The sequence below is a fragment of the Entelurus aequoreus genome, linkage group LG04 (genome assembly GCF_033978785.1).
Source record: "Entelurus aequoreus isolate RoL-2023_Sb linkage group LG04, RoL_Eaeq_v1.1, whole genome shotgun sequence".
NCBI lineage: Eukaryota > Metazoa > Chordata > Actinopteri > Syngnathiformes > Syngnathidae > Entelurus > Entelurus aequoreus.
In genome coordinates, this window is record NC_084734.1 from 34,449,218 (window position 1) to 34,472,924 (window position 23,707).

The 23,707-nt window shown below is 43.1% G+C and overlaps 1 protein-coding gene across 3 annotated transcripts in view; it reads right to left on the reverse strand.

Moving 5' to 3' along the window:
• The window catches only part of fam167ab (family with sequence similarity 167 member Ab), a 36,447-nt gene extending 14,048 nt beyond the window's left edge, over positions 1-22,399 (reverse strand). The window contains exons 1-2 of one of the 3 annotated variants that reach the window (XM_062044671.1): positions 22,271-22,399; positions 6,898-7,266 (exon numbers count right to left, since the gene is read on the reverse strand). In XM_062044671.1, the coding sequence (XP_061900655.1) occupies positions 6,898-7,209 (312 nt within the window). In that variant the 5' untranslated portion in view covers positions 7,210-7,266; positions 22,271-22,399. Of the gene's footprint in view, positions 1-6,897; positions 7,267-22,125 lie in introns of all 3 variants that reach the window. The other 2 variants (XM_062044670.1, XM_062044672.1) reach the window with 2 other exon arrangements.
• Between the last annotated feature and the right edge of the window lie 1,308 nt (positions 22,400-23,707).

Below are 23,707 nucleotides of genomic sequence, written 5' to 3' on the forward strand. Positions count from 1 at the left end.
CTACAGGCGTCTGTGTATCCAAATCAAAAGTCCTCCTGGTTAGAGTCTCTGTTATCCGAGTTCTTCCATCTTGACTGCATCTTTCGGGAATGTAAACAAAGAAGCGCCGGCTGTGTACTGTTGTGGCTGACTACGTTCGAAAAATACGTCCATTTCGCACCGACAACTTTCTTCTTTGCTTGCTCGGCTTCCTTCTCCATAATGCAATGAACATGATTGAAACAGATTCACGAACACAGATGTCCAGAATACTGTGGAATTATGAAATGAAAACAGAGCTTTTTCGTATCGGCTTCAATGTGGAAGGCATACCCGTGTTCGTCGGGCTACGTCACGCGCATACGTCATCCGCAGAGGCGTTTCGAACCGGAAGTTTAGCGGCAAATTTAAAATGTCACTTTATAAGTTAACCCGGCCGTATTGGCATGTGTTATAATGTTAAGATTTCATCATTGATATATAAACTATCAGACTGCGTGGTCGGTAGTAGTGGGTTTCAGTAGGCCTTTAATGGAGACAGTGCTGGGTGAGCTTAGGGGAAGAATCTGTTTTGTGTACATTGATGACATCATTGTGTTTTCGCAAACAGAAGAACAACACCTGCTAGACCTTGAGGTGGTGTTTGCAAAATTACAACAAGCAAACCTCACCCTCAACATCAAGAAATGTCACCTGCTTCAACATCAGCTCACCTTCCTTGGACACCTAATATCAGGCAAAGGAGTGGAAGTAGATCCAGAAAAAATATCAGCAATAACTGCATATCCCCCTCCCACAGACCTGAAGAGTCTTCAGAGGTTTCTTGGCATGGTCGGCTGGTACCACAAGTTCATCCCCAGGCTGGCCGACATTTCGTCTCCTCTAAACCAACTAAAGAAGAAGGATGTTCCTTGGGAGTAGAGTCCTATCTGCCAGGAGGCCTTCGACCACCTCAAATCCCTTTTACAGTCTCCACCAGTGCTTGCTCAGCCCCATCCACAGATCAGTTTCCAGGTTCACTGTGATGCCAGTGACTTGGGCCTCGGCGCGGTCCTGATGCAACGCCCTGAAGGTGAAGAACGGCCAATTGCCTTTGCCTCCCGTGTGCTCCAAGGAGCTGAAGTCCGCTACTCCACTGCTGAAAAAGAGTGCTTGGCTGTGGTGTGGGCAGTTGAGAAGTGGAGACATTTCCTCGAGGGAACAACTTTTGATGTCTTCACGGACCACAGTGCTCTTGCCTGGGCATTCAACTGCCCTAAGACTTCGTCCCGACTTACACGGTGGACGCTGAGACTCCAGGGATTCACATTCAGAGTCCATTACAAAAAGGGCTGCTGCAATGTGGTGCCGGATGCACTGTCACGGGCACCCCAATCACCAGAAGGGAAGATTTGCCTTATTGTCCCGAAAACCTACTGGTCAGATCTCCCCAGCACACTGCAAGATCTTTCTGAGGCCCAAAAAAACGATACAACATGTCTGGAATGTGGACCTTCTGTTGACCAACCTATGCCTGGCCGGATACACCATCAACTTCAGCAAGGGGTGTGGTACCGGGGAGTACCATCTAAGTATGGCGGCTTCAATTATCAGCTGGTAGTGCCATTGTCTCTGGTGCCGCAGTTCCTGGCCTACTTTCATGACAGTCCATCCGGAGGACATCTGGGGAGAATGAAGACGCTCTTGAAGATTCTGGAAGTAGCTTGGTGGCCCACAGTAAGGAAAGACGTCTGGAGTCACATCCAAGCATGCAGGACTTGTCAACAATACAAAAACCCCAACGACAAGCCAGCTGGACAACTCCAGTCCTCTACTGTCAACGCCCCAGGAGAGATGCTGGGGGTGGACTTCATGGGACCTTTTCCCCTCAGTAAGGACCGGAACTCTGTACTGATGGTGGTGGTGGACTACTACTCCAAGTGGGTAGAGCTTTTTGCCCTGAAAGACGCCAAAACTCCCAAAGTCTGCCAAATTCTCAAAAATGACATTTTCACTCGCTGGGGAGTTCCCACATATCTTGTGTCTGACCGAGGGCCACAGTTCACAAGCCAACTGATGTCCCGTCTGTGCGAATCCTGGGGGGTAACCCATAAACTAACCACAGCTTACCACCCACAAACCAACATGACAGAACGAGTCAATCGCACCCTGAAGACCATGATTGCCGCCTTCGTAGGGAACCATCATCAGGACTGGGATAAGTGGCTGCCTGAATTCCAGTTTGCCCTTAACACCGCTGTCCATGAGACGACTGGTTCAACCCCTGCCAGGTTGACTCTCGGGCGGAATCTGATGGGATCCCTGGAACGACTGGTGCACAAAGCTCCACCACCACACACATCTGCATATCACACCATACTTACACACACACACCTAAAGAAGGAAGTGGAGAGACATGTAGGCGCGTCCAAAGCTCGACAAGCCAGATATTATAATGCACGACACAAAGATGTACACTTTGTAGTTGGGGAACTGGTCTGGATTAGGGCGCACCCACTTTCCAAAGCTTCAAGTAAATTCTCTGCCAAACTTGCACCCAGATGGTTAGGGCCTGTGCGGGTAGAGAAGAAGTTAGGTCCTGTAAATTACAGTATTCGTTGGTTGACTGATAAATGTAAGGTGGATACTATTAATGTGGTAAACATGAAACCCTATTATGGTCCCCATAAGCCGCTGGCTGGGGGGGGGGGGGGGGGGGGGGGGGGGGGGATGTAATGGCCATAGGGGTCCATCGTTATATATATATATATAATAAATTGCCAGTCACAGTTAGCTTGTGCTCAGCTGGGAAAATAAATATATATATATACTTATTATGTCATCCATTTACTTATTATAAACTGTTACAGGCGTATTTAATAATCATGTTAATATTAAATATGTACGTAAATAATATGTGGGGATATAAAAGGCATCCGGTTCTATCAGATGGCGGAAGCGGAAAGTGACGTCACAATCCACCTGGAGCACCTGTCAGACACAGCGTTTTTTACCACGGAGCCACTTCATGGATTAATCCTCCTTTTTGACATTTTTGGTGTGCTTTCCATTGGCCTGTGGAGAACCGGGAGAACAGAGACTCTTTCCAGGAGGACTTTGAGTTGGATGCGCAGTCTTGGTACCGTGAGTACACTGCTGCGGCTTTCAAACATTTCATCGCTTGCCCGTACGTGCATGTCACGCTACGTGCATGTCACGTACGTAACTTTTGGGACTTTGGGGAAATATATGTGTTTATGAACTTTGGGCTGTGGGATTGAGTGTGTTGTGTGGGTGTTTGATTTAAATTGGCGGGTTATATGGACGGGAGGGGGGAGTTGTTTGCTATGCGGGATTAATTTGTGACATTAAATATAAGCCTGTTCGTTTTGTGGCTGATAGTTATACATGTCTTGTGTTTATTTAATGTATTAATCATTCCCAGCTGAATATCAGGTCCCACCCGTGACTCCTTAAATGCGTAGTGGCAAAGACACCCGGGGAACTTGGGTGCGTTTGTTACAAGATTTCATCATTGATATATAAACTGTCAGACTGCGTGGTCGGTAGTAGTGGGTTTCAGTAGGCCTTTAAACCTTAACAAAGAACTACATGTCTTCAACTCATCACTGAGCTTATTCCACCATGTACCTCCTAAAACTGAAATACATTTGTAATTTATATTCGTTCTTACTTTACATAATTCAAAAATCAATATCCCCGTAAATTTGAGTTTTCTCCTCTTAATTTAAATAACCTCAGAAAACAAGCTGGAAGACTGTTGTTCTTTACTCAAAAACACAATTTTAATCTGAAAATTTTAACACATTAGAATTAATGAATAATGGATTGGTAGGTTCATAGTCGCATCATGGTGGAGATGTTCACGAAACAATTTTGCCATCCTCGATACGTCCTCCAAATGAGCTGTTTGGAATTTGCCTAATATGTGTAGTTTTTTTTTAACTGGTGATCTCCATATATGGTAAAGTTTTACCCAAAGTGCTTTGCTGGTGTCTGGCATTGTAGTCCGACATTGTAGTTTATAAGCGCTTTATTTTTCTTTCTTAGACTTAGACAAACTTTATTAATCCACAAGGGAAATTGTTCCACACAATAGCTCAGTTACAAAGGATGGAAAGAATAATGCAGGTATAAAGTAAACTAAAATGTTACTAAATATCCTCATATTGTGGGGCAGACTGGCTCGTACAGGCACATTCATCCTCCACTGTTGCTATTTTTAATACAAAGTAGCGTATAGTTTTTACTTATATCTGTCAGTAGACTCCATATGGAAGCGCTAAAAACTACAACAGGGCTGACGGGGAGAAGACTCGGATAAAGTGGAGGCGCGTGAATAAGACCGCCCACAAAACGGCGCATCCTGAAGAGACGGTCAGAAAGCGGCTTAAAAATGGTCTGTAAAAAAATGATCTTTGCAACATTTTACAAAAGAACCGCCATTACATGTTATGTAGACCACAAGGAAGTGTTTTAAATGTAGGGAAATAAATTATAATATGACCCCTTTCAGGTTCACCTAGTTTGCTGGCTAAATGGGTTGCTGTGAAAAAATAAAAACATCAGTACGATAAATAAACGGACAAATGTGAAGATTTAAATGTAGTCACCATGTCATTAAATAAACAAACAAGTCCTTAAGTCAGGCGCACCTTGTTTGCTGGCTAAATGGGCTGCTGTAAAAAAAAAAAAAACTCAATGCAATAGAGAAACAAAAGAAATGTGAAGATTTGATTGTAGTCAATATGTCATTAAATAAACGAGTCCTAGTTTGCTGGCTAAACGGGCTGCTGTGCAGTATACTGTGGCCACCAAAAGTAAACAATAATAAAGTGAAGTTTAGATTGTGACTGCTAAGCCATTAAGTAAAGAAGACATGTAAGCTGCCTAAATGGGCAGCTGTGAAAGATAGAAACAGGAAAAGAAGAAAATGATATTGTAGTAGCTATATGTAATTTGATAAGTCAGGCCCAATTTGTTTTTGTGTAGACAGGCTGCTGTAATTAATGAAAAGAGAAATTATAGCTGTTATGTAATAAAAGGCATATATGGGTATACAGGCTTAACATGTGAGCTGCCTAAATGGGCTGCTGTGAAAAAAACTAAACAGGAAGATATTGAAGGTTAAATTGCATTTGCTATGTCATTAAAGGCCTACTGAAATGATTTTTTTATTTAAACGGGAATAGCAGATCCATTCTATGTGTCATACTTGATCATTTCGCGATATTGCCATATTTTTGCTGAAAGGATTTAGTAGAGAAAATCGACGATAAAGTTCGCAACTTTTGCTCGCTGATAAAAAAAAGCCTTGCCTGTACCGGAAGTAGCGTGACGTCACAGGAGCTAGTATTCCTCACAATTCCCCATTGTTTACAATGGAGCGAGAGAGATTCGGACCGAGAAAGTGATGATTACCCCATTAATTTGAGCGAGGATGAAAGATTTGTAGATGAGGAACGTTACAGTGAACGACTTGAGAGGCAGTGATTGACGTATCTTTTTTCGCTCTGACCGTAACTTAGGTACAAGCTGGCTTATTGGATTCCACACTCTCCTTTTTATATTGTGGATCACGGATTTGTATTTTAAACCACCTCGGATACTATATCCTCTTGAAAATGAGAGTCGAGCACGCAAAATGGACATTTAAAGTGACTTTTATCTCCAAGACAATACATCGGTGACACACTTAGCTACTGAGCTAGCGCGATAGCATCGTTCTCAAATGAAGATAGAAACAAAATAAATAAACCCCTTAATGGAAGGATAGATAGAAAATCAACAATACTATTAAACCGGGGACATGTAAATACACGGTTAATGATTTCCAGGCTGGCGAAGGTTAACAATGCTGTGCTAACGACGCCATTGAAGCTAACTTAGCAACCAGACCTCACAGAACTATGTACTCTCTCCTTTTTCTATTGTGAATCACAGATTTGTATTTTAAACCACCTCGGATACTATATCCTCTTGAAAATGAGAGTCGAGCACGCGAAATGGACATTTAAAATGACTTATCTCCAAGACAATACATCGGTGACACACTTAGCTACTGAGCTAGCGCGTAGCATCGTTCTCAAATGAAGATGGAAACCCATCAACAGCCGTGCTCACCTGCATTCCAGCGATCAACGGCACGACGAAGGACTTCATCCGTGGGTTTGGCGGCAAGCATCGGCTAGGCGTCAGGGTAAGTAGTCCTTGTTGTGTTGCTGTAAGTATTGTAATGCCCCGCAGTGGAGAAGGAGTCACACAGATGAGGAAGCGCTGCTCAATCGCTTTATTAAAAAGCGGTAACTGGTTGTAGTTCAAAAAGTAACGCACACACATACACAAGCTGCTGTTAGCCAAAACTCACGCTCACACACACAAGTTCTCCGCCAACTCACTCGCGCATGCGCGTTCCCCAAACCCTTAAAGACAGTACACTAATGCAAATATCACAGATATTACAGTATTGTACTTAGCCGCTAAGACACCGATCGATCCCACCTACAACGTTCTTCTTTGCAGTCTCCATTGTTCATTAAACAAATTGCAAAAGATTCACCAACACAGATGTCCAGAATAATGTGGAATTTTGTCGAAGAAAACAAGAGGGTTTTCTATCGGGTCCGATGGGGTCCAACCACTTCCGTTGCTTTTGTGACGTCACGCGCATAAATCATATCCAAAGGAGTTTTTCAACCGGAAGTGTGGCGGGAATTTTAAAATTGAACTTTATAAGTTAACCCGGCCGTATTGGCATGTGTTGCAATGTTAAGATTTCATCATTGATATATAAACTATCAGACTGCGTGGTTGGTAGTAGTGGGTTTCAGTAGGCCTTTAAGTCAGTCCCAACTAGTTTTCCCCCTAAATGGGTTAAAAAACGTGAAAGAAGATTTAGAAATGTTGTGGTCATCTTACCAGTTCTCGTCTGAGCCAACTCAGAGCCTCGTCGACGTTCTCGAACACCTTCAGGACACCTGACCTCAACTGGCAGCGAATCATGTCTGAATCTCTTCGTGTGCCGCCGGATTCCGCTTCAACTGTTCCGCTTCCGAACCCTGTGATCTTTTCTGCCTCCAACCCGGCTTTCCATTCCAAGTAGGAAGGTCTCCTGGTCTCTAGTCTCAGTTTCTCCGTCAGAGCCTTCAAGATCAGAAGATGGTCACCTGGAGGCGAATCCTCACACGTCGACTCGTCTGCAGTGATCGTTGCGGACGCAGACGTCTCCATTATAGAAGGGCTTTGGCGCTAAAGTGCGATGTAAACGTTCTTGAACATTCCGAACAACTGTGAAGAGAGCGAGAACACAGTGAGTCGTAAAAAAAACAGGAATTTTAAGGCATAATCCCCAGTTTAATGCAGTGATTAAGACGCCATTGTCACATATCAAATTATAGCCGATCAGCAGTTTGTTTCCATAGCGACTGCACGTACAACATACATGAATCAGCAGTTTAGTAGAAAAACACACAACTCTTATTACCACGTAAAAACAGCCATTTAACAGTAACACACGCTTGACCATATAGGACTTGGAAAATGCATTAAATCTACCTTATAGCCTCATAAACTGTAGTTCTCCGTTTTGTTTTTCTACAAAGCGGTTTGTGCTCACTTATCCCATAATAGGCGCCGCAGACCAGCAGTGAGGTCATTGGCCATGTAGTTAATGATAGGCTCAACTCCTTTAACAAGGAGAAAAAGAGATATTTTGGGGGTTTAAATTGCTTTGGAGTGGATTTTGTGATTAATCTCAGCATGAGTCTATAGGGGAGGGGGTTACTTCAGTGTGTGTTTGCATACAGAAATGAACTGTTATAGGAGTTTAAACAAACCCTCAAATAGCAATCCTAATAATTACATTCAAACACCCAAGAGGGGGAAAACCAGCCAATAATCTTCATTCCGACATTCCTTTTTAGTCTAAAGATCTTCTGGTGGCAGCATTAAAAACTCACCAACATTAGGTTCAGCAATAAAATGTTCTCTGTGGTTAGGGTTTATTATGGGATGCCAAAACCTGGACCAGCTGAGGAGTCTCAGGAAAGTTCGGCTCATCAAAAACTTTTTATTTTTTTTAATTTATTTTTTTAATGTCCTGCCCAGCTTCTCGGGCAAATCATATAGCAGATGTAGATGCCCATATCGGCTGTTCAGATTTACTTTACAAAAGAGAAGTGTAGGATACTTCTCTTGTTGCCTTACTTGTATTTTGACTTTATTAAATGTATTTATATTATCATTTGGTGCAGCCGGGCCGGAGCAGGAGGGGATAGAAAGAGAGAAAAAGGAAGACAGAGGGGGGAATTGTGGGGACAAGAGGGGGATTAGACAGAGAGACAAAAACAACAACAGCAAACACAACAACAACAACAGAGCAACATCAGCAAATACGACATGTACAAATATGATGGTAAAAGTAATAGCAAATAAGCAGTTAGCGAAAATAAAATAAAAAATACAGAAATGACAATGAGCATTATTACACTAAAAATGGAGCAATATGAATACCAATAGAAATAGTGCTATTGATAATAAACAATACCAATACTTTACCTTTATTATCAACAATACAATTGTTCAAATGCAACAATACATTAACGTAATGATAACTTGAGATACGAAAGAATGCAGAAAAATGGAGGGGAAGAAAGAGAAGCAACCTACATTAACCTTGTAGATTGTTATAGTAACAATAGGTTAAGCTTTGTCAGTGTGCCATGTGTTATACCCAGTTTACCCTAGGGCAACAACGTTAATATATGTTTGATGAAACGTGATTATGTGCATGAGTGTATGTGTGCATATGTACTTGTATATGTACAGTATGTGTATATGTGTGCTTGTACAGTGAATGTATATGTACAGTATGTGTATATGTGTGTACAGCGAATGTATATGTACAGTATGTGTATACAGTATGTGTGTTTGAACAGTGAATGTATATGTACAGTATGTGTATATGTGTGTTTGTACAGTGAATGTATATGTACAGTATATGTATGTGTGTGTTTGTACAGTGAATGTATATGTGTAGTATGTGTATGTGTGTGTTTGTACAGTGAGTGTATATGTACAGTATGTGTATATGTATGTTTTTACAGTGAATGTATATGTACAGTATGTGTATACAGTATATTTGTATAATGAATGTGCGTGTGGATGTACGAACTTTGAGTGTGTAAATATGTACTGTATTTATTTGTATATGTATGTGGGAGCGTAGGTACCTATGTATGTCTGTATGTATGTGTGTGAGTATATGTGAATTTGCATGTACAATACATTTGACTCCCAGTGTGTGCGGGAGCCAGAGTACGGCCCCAGCCTCCCCGAGAGCCCGTCCCACAAACAGTAGGTGTGGTGCCCAGGGAACCAGGGGCCACCGCCCCCACGCAGCCAAGCCGGACAGCGACAGGAACCCCAGAGCCTGGCCCACCGCGCCGCCCACAAGGGCCAGCAGCAGGCCACAGACAGACGCACGAGAAAAGCACGAGAAAAGCAGGGGGCAGCCAGACCCCAAGCCAGCGAGAGACCACACCCCACACGGACAGAAAGGCGGGACGCCCCGCCCCAGGGGCCCGGAGACCCCCCGCAACTGGACGGGAAGACCGCCCCCGCCCCACTGGCAACAGGGCCCCCACGAGCCCCCCCCCCCCCCCCCCCCACCCCTGGAGAGTGCGGCGAGGCCAGCCCACGGCCACCCCACCCAAGCCGGCCGCCACAGGACCACCCAGCACGGGGCCACAGGAACCACCCACCCCACCCGCAGGGACCCCAACGATGGAGATGGAACAACCAGCAACCGCCCCGCCGAGTCCCCCCCTGAGGTAGGGGAATAAATAACTAAAATAAATAAATACATAATAATAATAATAATAATATTAATAAAATATATTTAAAAAAATAAGAATAAATAAATAATTAAATCTATTTATTAAAAAATAAATAAATACAATTAAAAAAAAAGAATTAAAAGAAGATCACAGACATGCTGACACACAAGGTCGCTACCCCAACAACTGGCCGACTCGCAGCACCTCGGAATACCCTGCAGCACCAAGCTACCACAGTAGACGCAGGGACCAGACCCAGCAGGCCCCAACCAAGAAGGGCACCCGGAAGGGATGGACGGTGGGACCCAGGAGCTCCAGACACGCAGTCCGGATGCAGTAGCCTGAGGCGCCGACCCCCACCCGACAGGCAGGCCCAGAATGCACCCCCAGAAATATACATACATATATATATACATACACATAAACATACACATGTACACATACACACACATACACATGCATACACATACACGTATATATACATACATACATACATACACACACACACATACACATACATATACACAGTGTTTCAGCCCCGACAACCACCACGCGCGCGCGCTGCCACCAGTCACAACATCAGCCACCCCCCTGCACCAGACCCAGCAGCCACGGGCGCCCACACCACAAACAAACGGCAGCAGAAACAGCAGCCACAACACCCAGCACCACCCAATCAGATCAAAGCGATCAAAAAAAAACCGCGACCGGCAACCACACGCCAACAGGATCACAGAGACCAGCCAGCACCAGCCCGCCAGCAAGCCCAAACGCCAACACGCAAACAAGAGACACCAACACCCCCCCCCCCCCCCACCAAAAGACCCCGCCACCCCAACCCAAACCCGCACAAACACACCACCGCCCAAACAACCGAGACACAGTATCCAGACCAGACACGGGCGCCGCGCCGCCACCACATCAAGTCGCCAACAGAGACCCCACAGCGCAAGGTCGGGCCACACGGGCACGGACCCCACCCAACAGGAAGCGAGACCCGCGCGACGCCAGACACACAAATAAATAGTAAGATTAAACAAAAATAATAATAATTTTAAAAATAATAATAATAAAATGAAATACAAATTAAATTAAATTAAAAATAACAAATACAAATAATTAAATAAAATAAAGTAAGTAAATAATAAAAATTATTTAAAAAAAAAAAATAATAAAATAAAAATTAAAAAATTAAAAAAATTAAAAAAAATAAATAAATTAAAAAACAAATATATATATATACATACATACACATACACATATACACACATACACATATATATATATATATATATATATATATATATATATATATATATATATATATATATATTGTGGATAATGCATATGTTTAAGAGCTATTTCTTTATTCATAATCATGTTTGAATCAGCTCATAATTTTCCATGTATACTCTGTATACTAGTTTCTCTTTGTCTTCAGATTGCCTGTTTAGACAGGGTCGTAAACCATCAGGGATGTGAACACAACCCCCAAGTCTCTCTTCTTATCAGTGTTGAGAGGAGGGGGGGGGGAGATGGGGGCTTTCTTTGTGTGAAAAGAGTTGCTTTTCCCTTTGGAATGCCAGATCAACTTGGGCTACGCATTTGGATGTGTTGTTCGAGGCTGGTCTCTATTCTCAAATATTTGACAATAAATTACAAAATACCTATTCTGTGCTTAGTGGTACCTTTGAGTCAGTTTATATGTCATTAAGGAACTTGGGACTGACCAGCGCTTTACATCCCACTTGGAGGAACATCTGGTCAAATGCAACAATTTGGGGGCTCGTCCGGGATGACACGCTGACAATTGGACCTTCTCTTGCAATCTTCTGGACAGACTCACATGGCCAAAACATAATTCAAGGTAAGCAGAACCTTTCTTTTTAGATAAAATCTGCATTAGGAGTCTGCCCAGAAGTCTGTAAGTTAAACACTGCTTTGTACCCCAGACACAGAATGGTGATTTTGATAGATTGATTGCATTTTTGCCGAGCCTGCCATTGCATTAAAATTGTAAATAAGTGGTCAACTCACGTCATTGTGTCTCGATTACCGTGACGGGCAGTTTCATTGACGAGTGAACTAATAGTTGGGTGTGGCTCACCCTGGGTAGTTGGTCGCCGCCTAAAAGAGTAACGGGTTGGATGCCCATCATATGGTACAGTAAATACTCCCTGGTTGTAAGATCCCTGTGACATCTTTATGTGCACACAAATTAAGGATGGGTTGGAGGCCATTTGTAAAATACAGTAAATACTCCCTGGTTGCGAGTTCCCTACGGCATTAACGTGTGCGTTAAAATTAAGAATCGTACGGGAGGAGGCCCTTCTGTACCATATGATAAATTCCACGGCTGGAGGCCATTTGTAATAAATACAATAAAGATTCCCTGGTTGTGAGGTCCCGGCGACACTTTAGTGTGCGCTAAAATTAAGGAAAAATAGACACAATGGCCAAGGAGTGTGACAGAAAAGAATGTGATGACGGCTGGGGAAAATGTGATGAATCATTACTGTTTAATAATCAATTGAATGCACTGTTGTCGACAATGGAATTAGCAGGTAGAGTTTAAAAAGGAAAAAAAATAAAAAATAAAAAAATAAAGAAAAGAGAACGTTCCTTGAAAGGGTTAAGAGGGAGTTTACAATACTCGAAAAGTTGTGAACTCAAACGTCTGGTAAAATAAAAAATAAAATAAAAAAGTAACTGGAAGTTTTATGGTAAAGTGAAACGCAGAGAGAGAGTGATTACGTGTGCGTGTGTGTGTGTGTGTGTGTGTGCATAGGGCCGTAGGCACTTGCTTGTGTGTGCGTGAGTGCTTACATGTGCATGTGTGTGTGTGTGTGTGCTGGATGCGCGTGATCATGTGTGTGTGTGTGTGTGTGTGTGTGTGTGTGCGCTGGTGAAAATGGAACACTCAGGGAGAGAATTTAAGAGTTTGGCGTATGATAAAAGTAAACGGGGATTACGTGGAAAAACGAAATGCAACAAAAGAACCGATGATTAATGACAGAATTGACTGATTGGTTTTTTGTCTGCCGCGCATGCGTAAGACAATTCAAACGACCCGCCCAGACTTTGACTAAGCCACCGCCCTATGACGTAAAGCCGGAGGCGTCTTTATATCCACTTTTGACAGTCACAGAAGGAGCCCTGGTGGTCGAAACAGAAACAAAGCTCTCTGGTTCACCCCCTACTCCTGTGACAAATGAGGGCGGTGCTCACACAGCCTCTCTAAGATTGAACCCTCCTCCAAAACTAACGCTGTCTCCTGAGTGTAATTCACCTCTGGTGCCTAAGCCCCAAAATAACAGCCACCCAGCGGAAAACCTCCCGAATATGCCTAATCTTACTAGACAGCAGATAATGCATGAGTCAACGCAAAACTCCTCACTTTACACGCCAGACCATTTTGTTGCCATAAACAAATGCCCTCCCCCAGTAGATGACAGTCTCTCACGTGCACATCAGACATTCTTGAGCAACACACAACAGAGCCAGACTTTGTGGTCTCCTGTAACTGTTAATGGCTCAATGGAAGGCTACATTGACCAACACCCACATGAACCACATCCATACAACATACGCTCAAAAAAGCTGGAGGGACACGCATATCCACTTTTTCCTGATAATAGCGGCAGATTCCAATATAAGCCTTTTGCTGTTGCAGACATGCAGGCCATTGTTGACAAACTCCCACCTGTGTCTGAAGGTGGGAGTCTTTGGCTTAACACGTTAGACAAACTAACAGCAGGGTACACTCTCTCAGTAGGAGACTTTAGAGGCATTTTGTATCGTTGTGTTTCCACGCAAGATGGCCAAAATATGGAACAACAAGCAGGATTAATGGCTGAACCTCAGACCTTGCCGATAACACCATACATCCACGACATAGCTACTGCTATGCGCAGTCTCTTTCCTCTTCCGTGTCAAAATGCCACACCCACTTAACAGTGGAAAGATGGTGAGTCACCTTATGTATTCATAAACCAAGCTAAAGAGCAATGGTCACGTGCTACAGGTGTGCACCCCAGTAAAGAAGGGGAACACCGACAATTTTTTAGACGAGCCGTACTTGACGCAATGCCAACTGTGGTGAAAAAAAGGATGGATGCTAATCCTGATATACCAGGAGCTGACGGTGCTACCTGGGAGAGGCACCTTATCCACCACATGCAGAATTGGACTAAGCAAGATGAAAATGATAAGGCTGAGGACAGAGCAGCAAGGAAACAACTCCTTAATTTACAGATCGCTGAAGATAAAAGGTCAAAAGAACTAATTAGTAAAAAATCAGCTAGGGTATATTCAGCACTGGGTGACCTTGTTTCTGAGTTCCAACAGGTGGAGGAAAGAATCCTCAACAGACGTGCGACCAGACGGTTGGACTCGGGTGGTGGACAACACCGTGCTTCAAAGCCAGTCCGGGGTGGAAACTGTTTCGGCTGTGACCAGCCTGGTCACTGGAGTTGTGACTGTCCGAACATTTCCGAACAGGAAATGTTCCGTACTGCCAACAAACGAACACAAAAGCGTGGCAAAGGACGCCCACTGCAGGAGCCCCAGCAGGAGATACAGACTGGCCCCCTGCTGGACATGAGTATCAACGACAATGTTATCAGTTTGTGATTGACACTGGCGCCACCCATTCGATTCTGAATGCAAAGGTACCAAAGAAACTGTGTGCTTCCTCTTTAAAGGTTGAAGGCTTCGCTGGGGTCACAAGAAGGTTACCTGTCACCAAACCACTTCCGGTTCAGATTGCGGGACACACACTAAAGCACCCCTTCGTGATTGACCTGCACACACCCTGCCAGATTGCTGGACCTCCTTTACAGACTGTACCCTGACATTCAAATCGCACAGAAGGAACATTCCTGGTGTTACCTGACGGCTCAACCACCAAGCTGCGACACCACTACCAAGGCTCCTACCACAGCCTGAAACAACAGGAATGGCTGACATCCAACTGCTCTAACAGTGAAAACCCTGACTGGCTGAGATGCTTCCGTGTGTTCTGCCACCCGACTCGCCATATGTTATGATCACCAGTTAGACACTCATACCAGGAGACCTTTGACTCCTTTGTATATTTATATATGTTGGAACTCAAGGTGTGGTTGCTCATGTTGACCTATCTTTGAAACAACTAGCATGGTATAAGATGGACACAATTGTGTCCCACATTGTTCACTTGCTCTCTGTCTCGCCTACAAAACCAAAGAACTTAGGTGCAATGATAAGACACGGCGTAGCTGCCAAACATTACACATTTAAGCATATCAAATAATTATAGTTGCTCATTACATACACAAAGTTGCCATGGCAGAAGTCTGATAGAAAGTATTCAGTAACAAACGTGTCCGCATCATTCGACTTTCTACAACATGAGCTTGACTTAATCAATTATTGGGGCCACCAGGTGTGGTAAAATTTCAAAATACTATTGATAAAGCATCCGCCATACGGGTAGTATTTTTCTAGTATTTGTGACAATATAAAATATAAGCATATTTAGTGGAGTTTGAGTTATTTGTGATATTGCTAAGGGGTCCCCTACCCTAACAACACCCCCCAGTGGACCACAGAGGCTAAAGAGACTATCATTGACCTCAAACATGACTTGTCCTCCGCTACTTGGCTATTAGTTGACCTTTTTCTTAGATGTTTCTGAAAGTGATAGTATTACTAACACAGTCCTTTTTTCAGAAACAGAAGGGGGTGAGTGAGGGTGGATACAGACTCCTTGGAACAAAATCGACAATAATCCGACTCTGACACATTCCATAGTTTTAACATTTTTCCCGTGGGTAAGAAGTTATAACTACATTTTAATTTGAAAATAACGATTTTACACATCGATAGTAGTTAAGTAGATCAAATTTAGAATAGGGAGGAGGTGAGGGTGAACCATGTATAGTCTTTGATTTCACTGATATGATCAATACGGTACAAGGGAAAAGGTACGTACTGACTTGTGTTGACAATCACAGTGGTTGGCCGGAAGCAACAACAACCTCAAAAGAGGATGCAATATCAGTAATTAAATGACTTGTGAATGACCTAGTACCCCGACATGGTTTCCCCAAAAAGATTAGGTCAGACAACGGCAACCACTTAAAAAAAAAAAAAAAAAAACTCACTTAGCCTTGGTTGAAAAGGCTTTCGGACTAGAACACAGGTTTGGGGTACCATCCTGAGTCCCAAGGTAAGGTTGAAAGGATGGACCAGAACATTAAAAACTAATTGGCTAAAATCTGTGCACAGACCAAATTTAATTGGATTGACATGTTGCAATTAGCGTTAATGATCATTCGAAGGTCCGTGAATAAAACTGTTTTACCGCCCTTTGAGTTTTTCACCCTATGAGCTGCATACATGTCAGCCATTCACAGGACAAGCAGCCCCCCATGGAAGGAGGACTCAGCGTAAAACCAAAATGGTATTTTACACAAAAAATGCAGAATTTGTGTGCCAGTTCTTCTGTACAGATACGAGGATGACAGCCCGCCACTCCAGATTCCCTTCCGCCCGCTGAGAGGGTCAAGATCTAGGTCATCAAACGCAAGTGGACGGAGCCCAGGTGGACTGGTCCCTTCAAGGTCGTGGAACGGACGTCTCACGCCCTTCGACTAGCTGGAAAAGGGGACACCTGGTACCACCTCTCCCTCTACACTCCTGCTGAAGAACCTGACAGATTACCAGCGGATATCATTGCTGACATCGCCACTACATCTGCCCCACTCGACCCCCCAGCAGCGCCTTTTGAGCCTGAGGCATCTGAAGAAGAACGGGAGCAGAAAACGACTCATTTTTAGTGTGTGTGTTAATGAAGTAACACACATAAGGGGTGATTGTGCTAGTAACCTCTCCCCCTCTAGGTCATAGAAGAGCGAGGCTTTAATTACACACACATAATCCTACAGCCCAGAAGACGACGCTGAGAGAGAGATTTTCTACCTATATTACTCTTTTTAACTTCTATATTGTATATCTTTATTTGAGACCAGCCTTTATACTCGAAGTTATCCAATTTCTCTTGCTTGTTTTCAGCATAACTACATGTGTCGTTACATTAAGTGAAAAGTTTAATGTTTATCCCCGTTTTGTTACCTAAATTACTCTGATATTGATAGACGAAAGGCAGGATGTTACACCCGGTAGTGTTCCCTGACGGACTGGTGCTTGGGCGTGTTCTACTGTTTTTGTGTCTCAGTTCATCCTTCCTGACGACAGTGACTGACAAGTGTCTAAGAACATACAGCGGACTTTAAATAGACTGGGTCAAAGGGGATAGCAAGACCTATTTTTTGACCTGTGCGGTGTGATTAATTACGGGGGACACAATAGCTATTACCGTGGTAATAACCTCTATATTTGTTACGACTCAACCCTGAACCATTGGTGTTGGATGCAGACAACATACTATGGTAAGTGGTGCCCATCGTCCCTTTTATGTTGTTTTGGGGGTTGACCTGACTGATACAGACTCTAAAGGAATTATTAAAATTAATGTCCTTGAGAGGGCGTTAACTACCTCTACACCCTCTGTAGCACCTAAAGTACCACCCCACCTTGGTGGTGTTTCAAAGGCTCTCACATCTGTGCGTGCTAATGACATCACCACCGAAGGCCTGGTAACTTTGACCTTAGGAGCGGGTACAGGTAAACCTGTGGCTCAGGTGGATGCCAAAACCTGGGTGACTGTGTTGCTTGTTCCGCTGGACGTCCTTTTCCCCACACTTACCCCGCCCCTTTTAAGTTGACTGACATGTGTACCCTTCTGTTGACAATGCCACCCGACTTCTTCCATTTGTGGACCAAAAGCTGAATTACACGTGTTTTCAATTCAAAGGACCCTCTTCGTCCCCCAACAAATTGGGTGACATTAACCCTTCCTGGTGCACCACACTGATAGACGGCTCAAGGATAGGCCCTTGGGCACGAGCTGACTTATTCTGGTATTGCGGGGAGCACAGATTGTACATTAGAATCCCAACGTTATCCGTAGGGCTTTGTGCTATGGTTAGACTGGTGACCCCACTCACCCTAGTGGGTACCAAATTAACTCCCCTTGTAACTCCTGTCTCAGCGGCCTCTCTAACTTCTCGCCGACGCCGCCATGTTTTATCTCGAAGGAGTGTAAAGGGCTCCTTTGATCTGATGAGAAACCCTGATGGTGTTTACTTTGATGCAATTGGACAACCAAGAGGGGTCCCCTCACAACACAAATTGTGGTGTGAATCCTGTGCAGGTTTCGAGAACCTTCCTATCATTGGTGCTATTTTCCCTGTGACTGCTACTAAAAATGTAGAACGCATTAACTATGTTTTTTATAATCTGTTGAGACTGACCAACCTGACTCGTGACGCCGTTGAGGGACTTGCTGAACAACTTGCCCCGACCTCCCTCATGGCCATCCAGAACCGCATAGCCCTTGACCGCATCCTAGCCAAGGAAGAAGGTGTGTGTGCAATGTTTGGTGACCAATGCTGTACCTTCATTCCTAACAATGCTGCCCCCGATGGCTCGGTCCAGAGCGCCTTAGAAGGCCTCAGAGCCTAAGAACTTACTGAAGTTTCTGGTGTCTCTGACCCCTTTAAAGATTGGCTTCATAACACCTTTGGCAGGTGGTCTGACCTAATTAAGTCGGCCCTGGTCTCCATTGGAGTTTTCTTGGCCGTCATAACCTCATGCGGATGCCTTATTGCCCCTTGTGCTAGGTCTCTATGCACCCGCATCATTGTTAGAGCTGTCAAAGGTCAACCCCACCCTGGTTCTGGGCTTGCTATGTCACTGAAGGGGGTCAAGCATAGTGGTGACTTTCAGGGACCGCTAGTTTCCTTCCCTGACAATGACGACATTGACGTTGACTCCCTTCTTCTCTCTCCCATGTAACTATGGTTTGATTGTTTATCGATAGCTTGCTCGAAAACCAAAACAGCACCTACTTTAATGTAGGGCGTGCTTTAGAGGTGTTGCTCTCGTAGGAGAGATCTTTTGGATAAGATCTGAAGGGGGATTGTGGATAATGCATATGTTTAAGAGCTATTTCTTTATTCATAATCATGTTTGAATCAGCTCATAATTTTCCATGTATACTCTGTATACTAGTTTCTCTTTGTCTTCAGATTGCCTGTTTAGACAGGGTCGTAAACCATCAGGAATGTGAACACAACCCCCAAGTCTCTCTTCTTATCAGTGTTGAGAGGGGGGGGGGATGGGGGCTTTCTTTGTGTGAAAATAGTTGCTTTTTCCTTTGGAATGCCAGATCAACTTGGGCTACGCATTTGGATGTGTTGTTCGAGGCTGGTCTCTATTCTCAAATATTTGACAATAAATTACAAAATACCTATTCTGTGCTTAGTGGTACCTTTGAGTCAGTTTATATGTCATTAAGGAACTTGGGACTGACCAGCGCTTTACATCCCACTTGGAGGAACATCTGGTCAAACGCAACAATTTATATATATATATATATATATATATATATATATATACACATATATACATATAAATAATAATAATAATAATAAATTAATAAAAGCCTGGCAGGCCACCAGAACGCAGTCCCCGGAATCTGCGCCGGCCGACGAGGCAATGAGGGGTGCGCCGAACCCCAACCCCCCCACATGCATGTGTACAAGGCCCCCAGAGTGTCTACTGTGTAGTTAAAATTAGGAGGTCAGCCATTACAGCCGACCTCCAGTCCCTATTGATGCGTGTACTGTAGCGTGAGTGAGATATGTATGCTTGTGGGAACTAATAATGCGATTAAAATTGGGGGACATCAAGGTCTTGGTGGGTCCCAACCAAGACGAGCCCTCCAAATCCTAAGTGTCTAATATGCAGCTAAGATTGAGGGATGGACGAGCAGAGGACAAGACAGGAGGACTGGAGCCCCATAGGAGGCATCCTCAACCCCCCGCCATGCCTCCCCGCAGGACAATCCCCCAAAGTCCTATATTTGTGTGACTGTGTGCTATAAGTAGGAGGAGTAGAGGGCCCGGACATCCCCCCCAGTCCATGCGGCCGACAACCAGGAACTACGGCCAGGAAGCCGCCCCCCCCCTTTACCCCCCCCCCCCACGGCCCGTGACCCACACCAGACCACTTTAGCGTGACGCCACGCGAGCCCACCCCCGCCAAACAAAGCCAGCCCCCGTCCGCCCCAACCCAACCCCGCAGAGCCAATACCAGCAACCAAACGCAGAAAAACGGCACAGCCCCATGCCCAATGCAAACACCGCATCCCAGCCATCCACACAGCAACGTACCCATACGAGTTCCGGCCAGGGGATGGCGCCCCCCAACTGGGGAAGAAGTCAATGCACCCCGTCCGCACGCCAGCCCCCAAACCAGCCGATAAGCCAACGCCAGCCAGCCCCCACAACCCCACAAGCGCACAGATACCAGCCACAGTCCCCCAACCACTCCAACCCAACACAGCGACGCCAACCGCCGGCAGTACCACAGCAACCATCACCACCACCGCCCGTCCGCAGTACAAACACCCGCGGCCGCCGAAACCGAAACAAAAAAAAGCGACCTACCCCGTAAACCATAACAACGCACACCCCCAGCTACCACAGAGGCCACCAAGCCACCTACCCCAACTCATCCACATACAGGCCAATCGATCCACCGGACATCCACACCCATACACACACCTACACGTTCATACACACATACATACACACATACACATATACATACATATATGTATATACACATACATACACTTACACACATGCATGCATATACATATACACATACACACACACACACACATATATATACACCTACATACATATACATATGCACACATATACACACACATACATACACCAAAACAAAACAAAAACAAAACAACAACAACAACAACAACAAAAATAATAATAATAATAATAATAATAACAAATAAAATAAAAAAAACTTTTAAATGCAGTCAGCACATTTGTCCATCAGTCTTTTTACAATGTATTATTTTTTTTTTGCTTGCCATAAACTTATATATATATATATATACACTACCGTTCAAAAGTTTGGGGTCACATTGAAATGTCCTTATTTTTGAAGGAAAAGCACTGTACTTTTCAATGAAGATGTGAAGTGAAGTGAATTATATTTATATAGCGCTTTTCTCTAGTGACTCAAAGCGCTTTACATAGTGAAAACCCAATATCTAAGTTACATTTAAACCAGTGTGGGTGGCACTGAGAGCAGGTGGGTAAAGTGTCTTGCCCAAGGACACAACGGCAGTGACTAGGATGGCGGAAGCGGGAATCGAACCTGCAACCCTCAGGTTGATGGCACGGCCACTCTACCAACCGAGCTATACCGCCCCGGGGTAGGCCGCTTTTTTTAAGATAACTTTAAACTAGTCTTAACTTTAAAGGAATACACTCTATACATTGCTAATGTGGTAAATGACTATTCTAGCTGCAAATGTCTGGTTTTTGGTGCAATATCTACATAGGTGTATAGAGGCCCATTTCCAGCAACTATCACTCCAGTGTTCTAATGGTACACTGTGTTTGCTCATTGGCTCAGAAGGCTAATTGATGATTAGAAAACCCTTGTGCAATCATGTTCACACATCTGAAAACAGTTTAGCTCGTTACAGAAGCTACAAAACTGACCTTCCTTTGAGCAGATTGAGTTTCTGGAGGATCACATTTGTGGGGTCAATTAAACGCTCAAAATGGCCAGAAAAAGAGAACTTTCATCTGAAACTCGACAGTCTATTCTTGTTCTTAGAAATGAAGGCTATTCCACAAAATTGTTTAGGTGACCCCAAACTTTTGAACGGTAGTATATATATATATATATATATATATATATATATATATATATATATATATATATATATATATATATATATATATATATATATATATATATAATGCACATAATCAACATTGAAATTACACTTTAAACATTTGTGCAATAATAAAAATAAAATAAAACATTTACCATCAGTCTTTTTTTTTTTTACTGTCAGTACAATTTATTTTAGTCCTTAAACAAATAACTACATGTTACTACTACTAATAACACGTAGTGTCTTTTTATATATTAAATACACAAAAGGTCAACATTTTTCTCAAAGGTGAGTTCAATGAATGCACCCCTTTAAGTTCAATCTTTGTACTTTCCTCAGAAATATTTGCAGGTATACTTTACTAGAAAAATAGCATTTGTATTTCTGATAAATGCAGATAAGCAGTTATTTGATTTATGATGTTACGCTACAAAAGAGCTAGCTAGTTAACAATTAGCCTAACGAGGTACGATTTATTCTTACCACGTGACTCCTCTGGTGACCCACTTCCGGTTCTAACAGCTCGTTTGTAACTCGTCGTATTGTTTTAGAGAATTTGTTAAGAAACAGACAGACGAGTGAAGACCACCATACTCACCCTCTCAAGAAGAAAAAGAAAAAAACTCACTCGTTCCGTTTTATTTAATCTCCTCCCACAGGTCTTCAGACGGTCCACTTGTTCCAGCGACAGGAGGAGGGACTGAGAGGTTGGGTCAGATGGCGGTTGCTAGGAGACACTGTCCCGCGTATGCGCACACTATGCTAGGTAGGTGTCGTCTGCCTTATGACGTACAACAATGCAAACTAAAAAAGGCTACTAGGGCACATGATGGACTTGTTTACTATAAGTGTTTGCATTAAAAAGTATAATATACAAGCATATCACAATTTGTGATTCTAAACTTTTTCATTATTAATAAAAAAAAGTTTAATTATGGAGGAAACTCTTGTATTAGGTCCCATGGGTGTACTTTATTTTACCTATTATAAAAAAAAATAATGACTCAACACAATAATAAATAAAAACATCTGTACATTTAATCTTGTTCTAAAATATTAAATACTCTTCATAATGAATAAAAAACTTAATAGGAGAGATTTAAAAATAAATATTTTTGACTTTAACTTGTACCAATTGTAATAAATGAATAAAAACATTGAACTGTGGATGAACCTTTTGTAGTACTTGTTGTGTTAGTGGACTTTACCTATTTATTTATATGTACACTACCGTTCAAAAGTTTGGGGTCACATTGAAATGTCCTTATTTTTGAAGGAAAAGCACTGTACTTTTCAATGAAGATAACTTTAAACTAGTCTTAACTTTAAAGAAATACACTCTATACATTGCTAATGTGGTAAATGACTATTCTAGCTGCAAATGTCTGGTTTTTGGTGCAATATCTACATAGGTGTATAGAGGCCCATTTCCAGCAACTATCACTCCAGTGTTCTAATGGTACAATGTGTTTGGTCATTCGCTCAGCAGGCTAATTGATGATTAGAAAACCCTTGTGCAATCATGTTCACACATCTGAAAACAGTTTAGCTCGTTACAAAAGCTACAAAACTGACCTTCCTTTGAGCAGATTGAGTTTTTGGAGCATCACATTTGTGGGGTCAATTAAACGCTCAAAATGGCCAGAAAAAGACAACTTTCATCTGAAACTCTACAGTCTATTCTTGTTCTTAGAAATGAAGGCTATTCCACAAAATTGTTTGGGTGACCCCAAACTTTTGAACGGTAGTGTATATTAGGGCTGCAGAAATGGATTATTATAATATAGCAGGGGTTTGTACTTGTAATATAAAAATAAAACATTTGAATATTTTGGAGATCGAAATGTACGTCATCGTTTGTATTTTGTATTTTTTTTAGTGGTCAATCCCTGCTAAGCTGGCAATGGACAGATCAAAAAAGAGCAACATTTGTGATGACAATTGAACATTTAATGCTTCATGGACAGACTCATTTGCTTTCACTGTTGACAAGGTGTGTTCTTAATATGTGGGGAGAAAATGGCAAACAACAAAAAATCAAATGTTGAAAGACATTTCCAGAACA